At 40.7% G+C, this 16,621-nt stretch overlaps 1 protein-coding gene across 2 annotated transcripts in view; it reads right to left on the bottom strand.

The window, feature by feature from the left end:
* PUSL1 (pseudouridine synthase like 1) overlaps window positions 1–15,458 on the bottom strand; it is a 71,670-nt gene extending 56,212 nt beyond the window's left edge. For both annotated transcript variants that reach the window (XM_063437215.1, XM_063437214.1), the window contains exons 1-2: window positions 15,377–15,458; window positions 11,640–11,697 (exon numbers count right to left, since the gene is read on the bottom strand). In XM_063437215.1, the coding sequence (XP_063293285.1) occupies window positions 11,640–11,697; window positions 15,377–15,435 (117 nt within the window). In that variant the 5' untranslated portion in view covers window positions 15,436–15,458. The remainder of the gene's footprint in view (window positions 1–11,639; window positions 11,698–15,376) is intronic.
* Between the last annotated feature and the right edge of the window lie 1,163 nt (window positions 15,459–16,621).

The raw sequence follows: 16,621 nt of genomic DNA, 5'->3' as shown, positions 1-16,621 counted from the left end.
CCCCAGGGAGGTAGGGAGGCTGGATGGGCCTCAAAAAATTAATTGTGTTAGTCTGTGTGTGAGTGTGTGTGTGTTTGTGTGTCTGTCAGTGAGTGTCTGCGTGTGTCTGTCAGCGAGTGTGTGAGTGTCAGTGAGTGAGTGTATGCGTGTCAGTGAGTGTCTGTGTGTGTATATGTCAGTGAGTGTCTGTGTGTGTATATGTCAGTGAGTGTCTGTGTGTGTATATGTCAGTGAGTGTCTGTGTGTGTATATGTCAGTGAGTGTCTGTGTGTGTGTCTCTCTGTCTGTCAGTGAGGTAGTGTATGTATGTCTGTCAGTGAGTGAGTGTATGTCTGTGTCACGCCAGAGGGCAGCATGGGTCCTGGCAGGCACGTATCGCTACGGCGGTATTCCCACAAACTAAGGGGAATACTGCCAAACACTCACCGGAGGTGACCTCTCCTCTCTCAGCAGCCGGGTCTGTATCATTAAAGACGCCGCCCGCTGCATCTGTGAATAATTTAAGGGTTTCCTGTTAAAACCTTAAAGGGCCAGATCAATTAATTTAATATGGGTGTGCTACACACATAAGCTTGATCACATGTTTCCTTACAGCCTATCAGGAAAGGCCTTTAGCTATTTAAACCTAGTTTGTCCATTTCTCAGTGCCCTGTCGTGGTTTCCAGTTGGTTATCCGAGAGCGCGTTCCTTGTATTGATTTCTTGTGTATCTGACCTTGGCTTCCCTTATTGACTATCCGATCTCTGTATTCCTTGACCTTTGGTTTGGCTCCTGACTATTCTGATTTCTCCGTTCCTTGACCCATGGCTTGTTCATCGTTTGCGTTATATCTTCATCTTGTCTTTTCCCTGTCTTGTGGCTTTTTACCTTTATGCGTTAAATCCGACCATTCTAAGGCCCGGTACTACGTCTTGAATATTTTCTTGTGTTCTACTTAAGTTCTGTGTGTTGGGCATCTACTGTATCCTGACAGTCTGTCAGTAAGTGTCTGTGTGTGTCAGTGAGTGTGTGAGTCTGTTACTAAGTTTCTGTGTGTGTGTGTGTGTCAGTGAGTGTATGTCTGTCTGTCAGAGTGTGTGTGTGTGTGTGTGTGTGTCTGCCAGTGTGTGTCTGCCAGTGAGTGAGTGACATGAGGGAGCGGCAAGATGGATCTTTGCTAGGGCGGCAGAAATCCTTTCACCGGCCCTGAGGAGAATGTAGTAAAGTGACATGGAGAGTGTAGAGGAGAGATCTTAGGCATAACTTGGGTACAGTGATAAGAGATAATATAGTTAACACTTTCTAAAATATAATACAGGTTTTAACACAATTCTCTACAATTTAGGGCCAACATTGAGCTAGGTACAATTTTCATTATTCAATTTTCACTATAGGCACTATAGCAACTTTAGTTTAATGAAGTGGTTTTGGTGTATAGATCATGCCGCTGCAATTTCACTGCTCAATTCTCTGCCATTTAGGAGTTAAATCACTTTGTTTATGGAGCTGTAGGCACACCTCCCTGCATGTGACTTGTACAGCCTTTATAAATACTTCCCTTAAAACAAGGTTTAATTTTCAAAACTTCCTTTATTTCTCACTCTGCACTCCTGCACGGTTTATAACCTTATAGACCATGCAGGTACCTCCTGTGTGTAAATAAAGTTCAATATATAGAGATTACAAACTTCTAAAGCAAGCTGTCGTTCACTGACAGCAGAAACAGCTGCAGGGCCCCCCTTGTTTTGCCGCACAGAATCCTGACTAAAATCTCACCTGCTTACATAGTACAGTGTACATGCACCTTTTACAGTGTGAGCATACTATTTATTTGAAGTAGGAAAAATTATACTTTTCACCATCTTTGCATGCGAGGGTAAATTAGACGTTTTCATATTTAGAGGAAGATATTTTCCTTCATTCCTCATCATAACTTATAACGCAACATTCAATTTCAAAACGACATCCACACATTTTCTTAAGTGAGTCACCTAATCACAGACTGACAGCATAAAAATGCAATAATGCTGTGTTTGAAGCGATTACATTAAGAGAAAAACATTACTCACACAAAACAAAGACACCTGTGTGACAAACAAGGAGCCAGAGTCATATCAACTTAAAACTTCATGTTTGGAAGGTATTTTTGGACCCCAAGCGGTACTTTGGTAAAGGGGTGGGGGGTTGCTATACACATGGAATGTTGTATTTAATTGAAACATTAATTAGGGACTTGATGCTGGAATCTTATTAAAGAATCATTCTAAGCACAGTATCCATTACAAGCAAGGTTGTTATGGTGCTATTAGGCTGTAGGCACTGTGCCCATGTTCATACTAGTTGGGAAATGGGTAAAACCAGGGGTCCTTGAGGCACCAGAAAGCCTGCCCCCACTCGCCGGGATTGCTACCAAGGAAGCTCATTTCATGCATTAATTGCATCTATTTCATCCATGTTTGAATGGCACTGATTGGCTCAGAGTGTCACTTTTACATCCCACCCCTACTGAAGGACTTTATATAGCAGACGCTCCACTGAGCAAAACAATCAAGGAGTAACATGGCCCACTGTCTGATTGACAGCTGATGGGGGGATGCAAATATTACATCTCTGAGTACACGCAACAAATGTAATATGCTTCTCACTTGCAGTCACCACGCTCCAAAAGGAAGCTTCAGTGTTCCTTCTGGGGGGGGGGGGGGGGGCGCAAGTCGGACAGCCTTGCTTTAAAGGAACACTACATTGTTAGGAAAACAAACCTGCATTCCTAAAGCTATATTGACCTATTTGTATTTTTTTTGTGTGTTTTTTTTTTCTTTTCAAACCTCCCCCTCCACCCAACCCCCACAGTAAGGTTTTTACTTACCTTAATCCAGCACAGAGGCTTCCTCAGCACTGCCAGCCACACTGCCTCTTGCAACGTCATCTGGCTTCCTCTGTGATGGACAACCCGATGCTCCTTGTAGAGAAGCATTGGAAACTGATGCCCCACGTGCATCCATGCTTCACCGTACGAAAGCATCTGCATCGCGTGACATGAGTTTTAATCGGTTATGCAGCGGAAGCACCTCTAGTAGACAGTCGCAAGAGGTGAACCTAACCCTACAATATTGCAGTTTTAAATTAAAAAAACAACAACAAAAAACTGCAAGGTTTTACAGGGTTCACAGTCTGGGTGACTTTAGTGGATCTTTAACCCCTCAAGGACCGACAATCAAGGCCATCATAACAATGTGATCTTTACGGATCCGATTCCAAAAAGCAATGAAAGGGCAAGATTCATGCCCAGCTTTATAGTGCTAGAAATGCAAAATAATTAGGAACATTTAAGCAGGCATGCAATCTTTGCAGACCAGATTTTGATGACAGCAAAGGTAAATATTTAACATTTAAGGGGTTAATGAACATATATGGTGTCCACGTGCCTGGGGTGCATTTCCTCTTCCTGCCTAGGTTAGCAGTAAATCTTTAAGGAATATTAACACTAAGGGATACTACTGTGTCACCTGACCTGACAGAATTTCCTTGCACATGTTCCCAATATAGTACACATTATTTTATAAACAGATCACGCAGCCAGCTGTGAGCTTCAAAAACATACAAGAGGCCATTTTATTTTGACAAATGCTGTCTTCTAAAATAGAAATAAACAGCTAAAAAAAGGATCCTGTAACCACAGAGGAACAGAGAAGGAAACCACAAATTGTTTTTGTACGTAACAAGGGCATTCATTGATAAGATTTGGCTGAAAATAGCTCGGGCACACAAACTGAACTGCTTTTATGAAAGAATGAAGTCTACACACTACGCACAGCTGGTTCTGTGGAATGTCACCGACAACAGTGAGAGAACCAAGGGACATCAGTGAAAGAAGATCGTGTGCTATTCACGTTCCTAGGTCCTTACTCCTGGCCAACACATGTAAGGTTTAAAGGAACACTCCAAGCACCATGACCACCGCAGCCCTCTGCAGTGGTTATGGTGCAAAGAGTGTATATGCGCCCTCCCAGTGTAAATAACAAAACTGTTTGTCAATAGTGGGACAAGATTTCTCCCACTGAGGTACAGCGTGGCCATTTCACCTCAGTTTTGCAATTCTCTCGTTTAGGGTCCGCAGATAAATGACAAGGGATCATGACATGTAGGACAAAGTAGCAGAATATGAAAAGTCCTCTATTGCAACCATGTTTCCAGCTTTAACTTAAATCTAATAATTATTTTGTCAGTTTTCCATAATTCCTAGTTTGGTGAATGAATAGGTATAACATAAGTGCATTATGAAAATCTTCCAGTAGAAATGAAAGTTTCATATATAGCAAAAAAAAACAAAAAAAACAAAGAATCTGAGAGAGTGACAGTGTATGTGATTTACAGAGTTTCATTCAGCGGTGTCACAGTTCCCCTTTAAAACCACCAATTTCTTCCGAATTATACATGTAACTTCATTGCAACAAAAACAGAGAATATGAGAACTCTAACAACGAGCAAAAGCTGAGATAAACTCACTAGCTTGCCCTTTGGTAAATCCCCGCTTAGGGCTCAAAAATGCTTTGCTCACTTGTGCGAGGAACAGAGAGAACCTATACTATTTGCGCATCAGACTGATTCCTACCCATAAGGGCAGTTCGGAACCGAAATGCTGGCAACCTCTCTCTGCACAAGGAATGCATCAACCCTCGACGATCGTTTCCGCCTTCTCTGGGCCTCATCAGCGAAGTGTAGCTGAAAGTCCAAGGTTGCTGTATCGCTTGTTCCTGCATTTCAGATCCAGACTGAGTGCCCTTATGGGAGGGGATCAGTCTGATGTGCAAATGGTACAGGTTTTATTTGCAAGTGACACAAGTGAGCAAAAACATTTTTTAGACCGGAACAGGGACTAACCACAGGGATTTTTTCAAAGCTACTGGATTTCTCTAAGCTGTTGCTCGTTCCATATTGATATATAGAAATGGGTGGATTTAAAGGGGAACTGTGACTTCTATAGAAATTACACCGTTGTATAAATCATTGCAAATCACAAACAATGTAACTTGTGTAAAACTTTTTTTCATGTCATGCTCTGATTATTTGTTATTTTTATTTTTTTCAAGGAACACTATAATGTTGGGAATATAAATCTGTAATCTAACAGTATAGTGCTCTTGTCCCTAGTAGTATTAGGTCCCCCTCTGCCCCGTTCGACTTTGAAAGGGTTAAATACCCGTTTTTAGCTTCTCTTGATGAGGCACCAAGGCTCTCCTCCCCAGGCAACATCATAGAGGAGGCCGTAGACCAATCCAATGCTCCCCCTAGAATATTCAAAATTCCCTATAGGAAAGCACTACTCAGTCCTACTCAGTGCCACAGAAGCGCCTCTAGTGGCTGTCAGTAAAAAAACTGAAATGTTTTACATTGAATGGTTAAAGCGGCACTGTCATGCCGAACTTACCTTTCCTCAATCTCTTCCTCTTCTCCCCCTCTGTCAGGATCTGTTCTCCGTTTCTTCCTGTCTGCTATAGTTGTCTTTAAAATCATAAGACAAAGTAGGGACTCTTTGACTTATGGAGGATTAGTCCGCTTGACCAGCTCTGACCAACGGAGGAGCAAAGTGTGCTTCATTTCCGCAGGTCAGAGCAATTTTCCCATAATTCTTACCTTTCCTCCCTGTTCCCACGATGCTTCCTGTCATTTTAGCCGAAACTGCCGAATTGCGTTCTAACTGAATGAGAACAGTATGTTCGTTTGTTTTAGAACGCAATTCGGCACTTTGTTCGTGTCGGAATTTCATTCGAATGAATGAAACTCCGATTTAATTTGTGCCGTGGCTGCATCTTGCAGCCGCTTAGTAGATGACTCCCTAATTCCCACGGTATTAGGGAGCTATCTACCAAAAGGCTGAAAGACTCTTTCAGCCACATTTACTAATACTAAGTAAAGATTACTTAGTATTAGTAAATGCTGCCCCTACTCGCTATACCGCGAGTAGGGGCATGTCTAGTAAACAGTGAGCAGCCTGTGGCTGCTCACTGTAAAAAAAACCAAAAAAAAACTATTGGCCCCCACTCCTAAACGACTGGTGCGGGCCCTAAAGTAAAATAAGGGGGAGACCTATTGCCCCCCCCCCGGCCCCCACCCCTGAGCAGTGGGTGGGGGCCATAAAGATAATGGGGGGGGGCCTACTGTCCTCCCCCCGGCCCCCACCCCTGCGCGGTGGGTGGGAGCCATAAATTACAATAGGGGGGAACCTACTGTCCTCCCCCTCTCCGGCCCCCACCCCTGGGCGGCGAGTGGGGGCCATAATGATAATGAGGGGGGGGGACCTACTGTCCCCTCCGCACCTGGGCAGCGGGTGGGGGCCACAACAGTAATGAAGGGGGGGACCTACTGTCTTCCCCCCCGTCCCCCACCCCTGGGCGGCGGGTGGGGGCCATAAAGATAATGAGGGGGTGGGACCTACTGTCCTCCCCTCCAGGCCCCCACCCCTGTGCGGCGGGTGGGGTCCATAATGATAATGAGGGGGGGACCTACTTTCCTCCCACCCCGGCCCCCACCCCTAGTCACCCACCCCCCCACCCATATAAAAAAGCCCCTACCTACCCCCCTCACCCTAAAAAAATAGTGAGGGGGGAATAAAATTACTACCCTTTAAAGTAAAATTAAACTTACCATTTAAAGTCTTCTTTTTTCTAAAATCTTAATTTTTCAGCCCCCAAAAAGGGCAAATAAAAATCCATTATACCCGTCGAACTTAAAATAAAAAAAAAACCAGAGCGCAAAATAAAAACCCAGCGCAAAAATAAAAACTTGCCGAAAAAGAAACAACCCGAGCGCAAAAAAAATAATCCATCTTCACCCATGGAGGGCTCCGCGCAGACCGAGCTCCGCAGGGCGGGGGAAGGCTTATAAAGCCTTGCCCCGCCCTGCAATTAGGCTAAGAACACTCTGATTGGTGGGTTTAAGCCAATCAGAGTGCTCTTTGTCATTTTAATCTCCCTTATGCTATTATGGGGGTCATATTGACCCCCATAGAGTGAGGGAGGGACCTGGGGGGCTTATGAAGTGGTGGGGAGCACTGCTCCCTGACGCTTCTATCTTTACATATTACAAGGAGGGAGCTGCACGCCAGTAGCGCCCTCCTTGTAATAAACCGAACGAACAAACGAACACTGATACACAGTGTTAGTTTGTTCGTCTGATTTTTCTATTCATTCATTCGTCTGTCTGATGAATGAATGAATAGATGAAATTCCCGTTCGCATGTCCAGGTGTTTCACTGGGCATGTGCGGGAATCTCACAGGCTATCTAGTGTCGGCAGATGACGTGTCCCACAGGGACTTCACCAACCCACACAAAGATGGCGGCACCCTTAATATAGATCGGGGCAGAAAATAAAGAATAAAAAAGAGGTAATATAGGGGGCTTAGGGGCATTTGGGGGTGACTAAGGGGTCAATTGGATGTAGTGGAGGCGGGAGGGGGGTTTAAAAAAAAAAAAACGGGATTCGGCATGACAGTGCCGCTTTAAGGGGACAAGGACGCTGCACCAAGACCACTTCATTGAGATAAAGTGTTTCCTGGTGATAATAGTGTCCCTCTAAATGTATAATAGAGATTTAGGAATTGATGCCACAAGCCCGGTCAGTTCAGGCATAGTCAAGGCACACATTGCATAGGAGAAGGAATGGAAGTATTGTTTCTGGTTCTACGACATGCAAAAGGCAGAACTCATAAAAATGAAAGACAGGATGGAGGAGCGCAACTCTGGGATAAGACATATGTAGTGGTGCAGATTTCTACATTTACTTTTTCTACCCTTAAAAAAAACATATTTGTTAAATATAGGTGATAAGGACAAATAATATAAACAATTCTAGGATGTGACTGTTCCCCTTTAGAGGGACACACCAGGCACCATAACAACCTCAATGGATTGAAGTTGTTATGGGGCGAGGATGTCCTCAGGCACCAGCCTAGGGGTGAAACCATTAATGCATGGTTTATCGCAGTGGTTCCCAAACATTTTAGGTTCAAGGCGTCCTTAATATTTCAGTATTTTTCCAAGGCACCCCAAGTCAAAACTTCTAGGTTGTATATCTGTACAGCGCTGCAGCATTTACTGGCGCTATAGTGTAACGTACAGTGTTGGTGTTTGAAGGGATGCTTGTATAGAGTTATTGTGTTTTAATACAGGGGTGTGTCTGAATGTAATGTTCACTTTTCAATGTGGATGAACATTTGTGTGAAGTATTTGTTTGAGTAATGGGGTGTGTTTGTACATATTTTTTTGAGTTTGAATGCAGGGGTATGTTTGTATATTAAATTTGTGTTAGATTGCAGGAGTGTGCTTGTATGTTGTGCTGGTGTTTGACTGCTTGGATGTATGCACATACACTACCACATACATACATACTTCATGCACAGCTTCATGCACAGATATTCATGCACATTAACACACAGATGCATATACATACACCGACACATACACACACAGACATATAAACACATGCACCATAACATACACAAACATTGATACATGCCCACACCATGGCACAGATACACACACTGACATAAAAACACACACCCTGACACAGAAGCACACTGACATATATATATATATATATACACAGATGCACACCCTGATACACACACACTCATATTTACACTCATACACATACACACACTCATACTCACACACACACAAGTGGTATTTTTTATTTTTATATATCTCCAGCCACCCTCCTGTTCCCTTCAGCTTACCTTATGTGCCAGGAAGGTGGCTTGGAGTCCTGCCGCTGGTGGGAGTGAGGGGTCTGAAGCTCTTTCTGTTCCTCTCCCCTCATGCTGCGGCTACCTCCTCCCGCGCTGTCTCCCTGCAGGACGCTGGCAGCCTGTCACTTGCTCCCAGCAGGCCGACATTACATTACTACTGAACAGGGGTCCAGTCGGGTGCTGCGGTACTTTAACCCCTTAAGGACACATGACATGTGTGACATGTCATGATTCCCTTTTATTCCAGAAGTTTGGTCCTTAAGGGGTTAAGACCGCTACCGGGCCCCTGTTCAGTAGTAATTTTTAATCATAGCACCGGGGGAAACATTCCGCGGCATCCTGCAGTTTGGGAACCATTGGTTTATCACCAAATTGTTAAATCCAGCACTCTTAGCCTATCAGCAGCACCCCTGTCTGAGAATTCCCCAATTAAAGGGACACTATAGTCACCTTAACAACGTTAGCTTAATTAAGCAGTTTTGGTGTATAGAACATGCCCCTGCAGTCTCCCTGCTCAATCCTCTGCCATTTAGGAGTTAAATCCTCTTGTTTATGAACCCTAGTCACACCTCCCTGCATGTGACTTGCACAGCCTTCCATAAACACTTCCTGTAAAGAGAGCCCTATTTAGGCTTTCTTTATTGCAAGTTCTGTTTAATTAAGAATTTCTTATCCCCTGCTATGTTAATAGCTTGCTAGACCCTGCAAGAGCCTCCTGTATGTGATTAAAGTTCAATTTAGAGATTGAGATACAATTATTTAAGGTAAATTACATCTGTTTGAAAGTGAAACCAGTTTTTTTTTAATGCAGGCTCTGTCAATCATAGCCAGGGGAGGTGTGGCTAGGGCTGCATAAACAGAAACAAAGTGATTTAACTCCTAAATGACAGTGAATTGAGCAGTGAAATTGCAGGGGAATGATCTATACACTAAAACTGCTTTATTTAGCTAAAGTAATTTAGGTGACTATAGTGTTCCTTTAACCAATGGAGGCAAGCCAGCACCTGGGCGACTCCAGACACCATAAACACTTACATTTAATTAAGTGGTTATAATGCATAGTGTCCCTTTAATATAATGTTTTAGGAACAGCAGTCAATTAATTTGCACAGTCCTTTTGTTACAATAAATATGGCAGCGCAGAGGTTAACGTGTTTAAACAAGTAGCCCTTTGGCCACCTGCCAGGCTGTAACACACCTGTTAAATCCACCTGACCCTTTTCTCACTCTCTGTCTGTTATTGTATGCGGAGAACTACAGCAACGATGGGCTTGGAAATGGGGGATCCTCTTAATTACTAGCAGGTGATGCAGGCAGCGGGCACCAGAAGGAGAAGTGTGGCACAGAGCTGCCTAACATAGCAATGCATTTTCCTTTATTTAATTAAACGGTCATTAACTTTGGAATCCTCTGAGGTTTTGTTCCAGACATACACGGAAACCTTTATCAGTATTAGTCGCTGGCAGATTCTTATGTTTCCTGCAACTGGTAAGCAGTGGGGAAGGTGTGAAGTGTAAAGTGCGGACATCGACCGATTTCATTTCTGATATATAACAATAATAATATTGGAATGTTAGGTAAATGGATCTAATCATGGATAAAGTAACACAAACAAAGAATGCAGATCTTGTAAACAGTTATAAAGTAATCTAAACAATGTGAATGAAAGAAAAAGGCTGTCAGTATAGGCTAGTTATCAGTAGGAAAACACATCTTTTACAGAACACTAGCGTTCAGAATACAAACATGTATTCCTAGTGGTAGCATGTTAAACCTACCTATTTAGATGTTCAGCTCCTAATACTTCAGAAAATAAAGGAAGGGTTTTACTTAGAAACCTAGAATGTGACGGCCGATAAGAATCATTCGGCCCATCTACTCTGCCCAATTATCCAAATACTTTTATTTGTCCCTGGCCTTATCTTATAGTTAGGATAGCCTAATGCCCATCCCAAGCATGTTTAACCCCTTAAGGACCAAACTTATGGAATAAAAGGGAATCATGACATGTCACACATGTCATGTGTCCTTAAGGGGTTAAACTCCTTCACTGTGTTAACCTCTACCACTTTAGCTAGAAGGCTATTCTATGCATCAACTACCCTCTGAGTAAAGTAATACTTCATGATATCATTTTTAAACCTTTGCCCCTCTAATTTAAGACTAGGTTTATATTTTTGCAACAGTGCTATACTATGCTATCTTTTATCTTTTACATGTAATATCCACTATTCCAACTACGAGGAATTCGTGAAAATCTACTCAATTGATGGGCTTGAAAACTACTTAAATTTTGTGAGTGTGACATATAAAGAAGGGGCTGTTTGTAAATTTACGTAATCCCCTATGAGCGTGCTTTTTTCTATTGTTTAGGTCTAGGTATATCTCTTATTTTGTTTCTATATGTACTGAGGATTAAGAGGAATCCTTTTGCTATACCTGACCGAGGAAAAGGAAGTAACTATCCTTTTATATATTTTTTATCCTTTACACACTGCACTTGGGTGGTCTAAACTTGTATTTTCCGTATTACATATACTAAACCATGCTGTTATTTATGGGCAACATTATATCTGATCATTATAGATTCTACTAGTAAAATGGGGTCACCCACTCTTTCACATGCTTTAACACTAAAACTTACCAGGGGATTAGTGTTCCCCCTCATCACCACCACAACCTAGTTACATAAAAATAACAAAAATATTTCAGTACATTTGTTGTGTCCTTTCACCACTAGAACCAATGTCAGGTCCCCAAAAGAAGTGTACTCTGTTAATATTCCAATATGGCCGTTTTAGCCTAGAAATGGCAAATTCCCTAGTCCGTTAATGACAGTTCTCAATTTATTTAATAACCCTGGCCGTCAATATAACAAACTCTAGGAGACAAGTGATTAAATTGAAACTCACCTGCAAATAGTTCTGCACACCTAGAACAGACTGTGTGACAGGTGTCTCCACCACTCCACTAAAAGTAAAGAAAAAGACAAATTCAGGTCACTTACTGAAATGGTGGTAGAAAAAATAAATTGGTCTCTGAGTTATGGCAAGATTTGGACAGCTTGCAATTAGTAATATTTCATTTTAAAAAATAGAAAATGGAAATGAAATTTGACAACCACCAGGGATATCTATGGTGACGTAAGATGGACATACAAGGATATAAACTATATAATATAACAGTAAAAACGAATAGGTCTTATTATTATTTTATTATTTATATAGCACCATCAGATTCCGTAGCGCTGTACAATGGCAACATAGAACCTTTGAATACGTAGGCCACATACAAACTATAACAACTTCAATGTTCAAACATAAAGCTAAGTGAGTTTCATTTGAAACAGTCTACATGAAAAAAAATGTGTTTTCATACATTTAAAAAAATATGAACTCACCCTCTTATTAGCTGCTAAGATTACTGTATAAACCAATAAATAGCCGAACCTTCCATTGACACAAGAAAACTACAGCATATTTATAAATCACAAACACTGCTTCAAATGCTGGGAGAGTGTTTGTTTTGGTCTAAAGAAATATTTTAATGTTTCATTTAACATAGTAGATGCAAATGCCAAATAATACTTTCTAACCCCACTACAATTGAACTTTCTTTAACTATATCTACAGTAACTGTAACCCTTCTAAAAGATTAATCTCCGGTGATAATTAACATGTTTCTGAAGCAAACTTTCAAAATTTTGAAAAAGGGATTTTATTCTGCTTACCCTAATATTATAATTAAGAAAACTCAAACCATAGGAAAAGTCAAAACACGCGTATGTATTCCTAACGCTATAGAGTGTGACTAGGTGCCCTTCCACGGCGAATAAATGGTTAATTAACCATTTATTTGCTTACCTTAATCCAGCGCCGGGCTCCCTCGGCACTGGTGACCTCTCCTTCTCCATCGACGTCAGCTCCCGAGTGGAGCCAAATACGCATGCGCGGCCAGAGGCAAACATGCATTCAAACCCGCCCATAGGAAAGCATTACTCAATGCTTTCCTATGGGGATATTGTTTTACGCTGGACTCCGTGAGGACATCCAGCATCAAAAAAGTGGGATTTACTCAGTGTAAATCGCAGAAGCGCCTCTAGTGGCTGTCAGGGAGACAGCCACTAGAGGCTGGATTAACCCTGTAGTGTGAACATTAAAACTAGGGGGACCTGGCACCCAGACCACTTCATTGAGCTGCAGTGGTCTGGGTGCCTATAGTGGTCCTTTAATACATATCAGACATTACTCAGGGTGCCACGACTCCCGCCTATTCAACGTTATACACAGTTCTCCGGTGTTATATTATTGGGTACTTTCTATTCTCCTTGTTTATATAAGATCTAACCACATATTGTGATAACCTAGAGAGCATGCCAAGCACCAACACCACTACAGCCTGCTGTATTGGTGCCAAGTGACCCCTGGTGCTGTCCCACAGTATGTATTTGCAGCATTTTTAAATGGTTTGACACTTACCTTGGTACCTCTAACCAGTCATGCTCCTACCAATCTTCACAAAGAGACTAAAAGCAGACGTTCTCATTCCATTTTATCTGTTAGCTTTGTTAAACCTTTAGGTTTACTAATACAAGCATTTCCCCATGACCAGGATTTAGGATCAGTACCGATTCAAATATTAGATACAAAGCTCAGATTTGAGATTCAGCATGGCCATTTTCATCTCATGTAAGGGATCTGCGGAGCTACTTGTTTCCTATGTAAGATGGCTAGCGTTCAGTGTATTTTTGTGCATTATGGAGACTATGAAACAAGTCGGATATAAGACAGCGGATATCTTCTTTAGAATGATCATTGAATTTGTGTAACAGGTAATGCCACCACTTCTGGATGATAAAACAGAACATCTCTACCTAGCCCATGCACATGCCAATAGCCAATTAATTCTACCTAGGATTTTTCATATTTTTAAACATCACTTTAGTTTTTGGTTTTTTTTTTTTATATCAATTTTTCTTTATTTTTGTAAAAACAAGGTTATGGGATAAAAAAGAGAAGAGGGTTTTAGTTTTGTTTTTTAACCCCTTAAGGACACATGACATGTCGGTATTCCCTTTTATTCCAGAAGTTTGGTCCTTAAGCGGGTCAATTACTAGGGCTGCATGGCACAACATGTAATATAAATCAACCTGTGCAAGTCAATGAGTACTACTAAAATTATGTACAGATGGACACGTGCTTGTACAGTTTTTCTTTGTATATTCCCACCTAAGCCATCATGGGGTTAAACACATTGGTGCAGTTGAGGTGTGATTTGTTTCATTTACTGTAGTGTGGAAACAATGAATTGTCATTTCCAGAGAAATCACAGTTCTGCTTTAAATATATGTAAATCAAAGTCGCGAGAATATTTTTTTTAAATGGAAAAACAAAAAATACAAATACACAATATATAGCAACTTTAAATCACATAATGTAACTTTATTAGGAACTAACAGATATCAGATCCAATTTAAGCTGGATAATCAATCTCAAGAAACAAAAGAATAAAATCGCACAATCAGGAGATTTCCAGGGGAAAAAAAAAATAAAATACTCCACAAATATTGAAAAAAAGTGTTCATACAAAACCTGGAATGCAGCAACAAAAAGGCTAGTTCAAAGAACTAGTGATTGCTTCTCATTGAAAAGAATTGGATTAGAACAGCATTCTATTTGTAGTGTGCGGAAACTGCACTATAAACCCAATGCTTTTTTTCTTGAGAAACATTGGATTGGCCCAATCATATTGATGATTCCCAGGGTAAAGTGAAGTCGCAAGGATGACTGTCTCGCCATTGGAAAAAATATGAATAACTTTTTTATTTTATTTAATTAATTAACCAGTGAAGGACCTTAAAACTAACCCCAAAAAATTGACCAGCCCAACTTTAGAAATAAATACATTTATTTTTAACATTGGATTGTTCCATTCATTAGACATGGTTTCCTCAAGCTTGGATGAACGAAACTAATTAAACTTGCAGGTGAGTGCTGCAGTACAAGCTGTGATAAAGATTGTGCAAGTTAGCGGGTGGTACAGCTTGGGGGCACGCTGGTGACAGCATACAGTAAGTGTGGGGTGATAGCTGGACAAACCTTTGGAAATCACCACAACTATAACTGCATAACCTGATAAAAGCATAGATTGTTATAGTAAGTGGGGCTTATTTTTTGTAAAACCATTGGGCTATTAAAATGTAATTATGTCAAACATTCTTTAACCCCTTAAGGACCAAACTTCTGGAATAAAAGGGAATCATGACATGTAACACGTCATGTGTCCTTAAGGGGTTAAACAGATTTTGCCTTTCATAACACCTTGTTAAATTTGTGCATATATAGAATTATTTTTTCTTTTTTTTTTTAATCCATTACACTAAACAACTACATGCATGCCTCATTAATTACAACATATACCATTATGGATCTTTTACTTTATGTATAAAAGAAACTAAATTAAAATATACTCCATATTAGGGAGTTCATAAACATACTACAAACCCTTGAAAATAAACATCAGCTAAACAAAGTATATGTTTGTACCAAATATATTCTCCTTTAATGTAAAGTCAACGTATTATGATATTCTTCCAGCTATAAAGAAAAGGAACAAATGACATTGAAATGTTTAAAATAATGGCACCTACCTATACTTTGTCCCAAAATATTGGAAAAATATTAAATATCTAACTTTGTTAGAATTCATTATGGTAAAAAAATAATAATAATTCCACGTTAGTCACTGAAATAAACCGTTTGTATGAATGCACGATAAGCAGAAGTTATCCGTGACATTAGCACGACCCCATAGATGTATATAGAGACAAGTGAGTTCTCTCACATGGACAGCACTTCCAGCATGTTACTCTGCGACACTGGAATAAAAGGCCCCCATGGGTGGCTTTCTCTTTGCCTTTTCAAAAGATAGGATGTAATAATCTTTAAAAACCCTGTTAGTGAATATCTTTATGCTCCCATCCGATGGCCGGGTATGATAAACACGTGTATTCTTATACACGGCGTTGACGCTTGCTAAATCTGTAATCAGGCATACCGCGGTCGCCTCATCCTATAGCTGACTGGAGTGGAAGATAGAGCGGTTTCAAGGTCTTTGAGCGTGTTGGTCGGCGTTGTATGACGTCACGCATTTAAAGGGACCGCCACCCAACGATCCAATGTGCATTTTTAGGTGGAGCATATATACAGGATGTGTAAGAATGGAAAATATAAAACTGCAAATATTTGACCATATAGTAACATTGTGTTTTAATTAATCTCTTCTTAAAGCAGTTGATATATATTAAAATACTGGATGATTAAAGTCCTAATTGGTAATTTTAGGCTAAATGCAGAATGTTGTAATGTGGCTTTATTTACTAAGATGTGAATTGTGGTGCAGTAGCAGGTGGCTTGCAGGTATTGGACTGTAATAACAGGCCTGTTAAATTATCTGAGATGGAGATTTTTTTTTTTTTTTTACCAGTTTGTCTATTTTGGCTTACAATATAAGACTCCCGTTCCAATCCTTCACCTTTTCTGGTCACACACCGGTTACTTCTCTACATTCCCAGTGAAAGGAACACTCCAAGCACCATAACCACTATAGCATGCTCCATATCACAACCATTTGAATGCATTATATAAATAATCATATTAAAAAATAAAATAATTTCACAAATTAAAATAAAAACAAATTCTCATTTGAAATTGCCATTTACTGGAAAATCCCAAGTGTTTCCTGTATGTACAGAGATATGTCACCAGATCAAGATGTTGCCCAGCCGATCACAATGTTTTCATTCTTTTCCTTGGGAGGTGATAATGATACCGGAGAAACTGACGGAAGCCAAGCACAGAGAGATGGACACAGGTTTCTTCAGGAAGGAAGAGAT

Source organism: Pelobates fuscus, chromosome 11 (genome assembly GCF_036172605.1).
Source record: "Pelobates fuscus isolate aPelFus1 chromosome 11, aPelFus1.pri, whole genome shotgun sequence".
Lineage (NCBI taxonomy): Eukaryota > Metazoa > Chordata > Amphibia > Anura > Pelobatidae > Pelobates > Pelobates fuscus.
The sequence above is the reverse complement of the archived record's forward strand: the minus strand, read 5'-3'. Positions and strand labels throughout refer to the sequence as shown.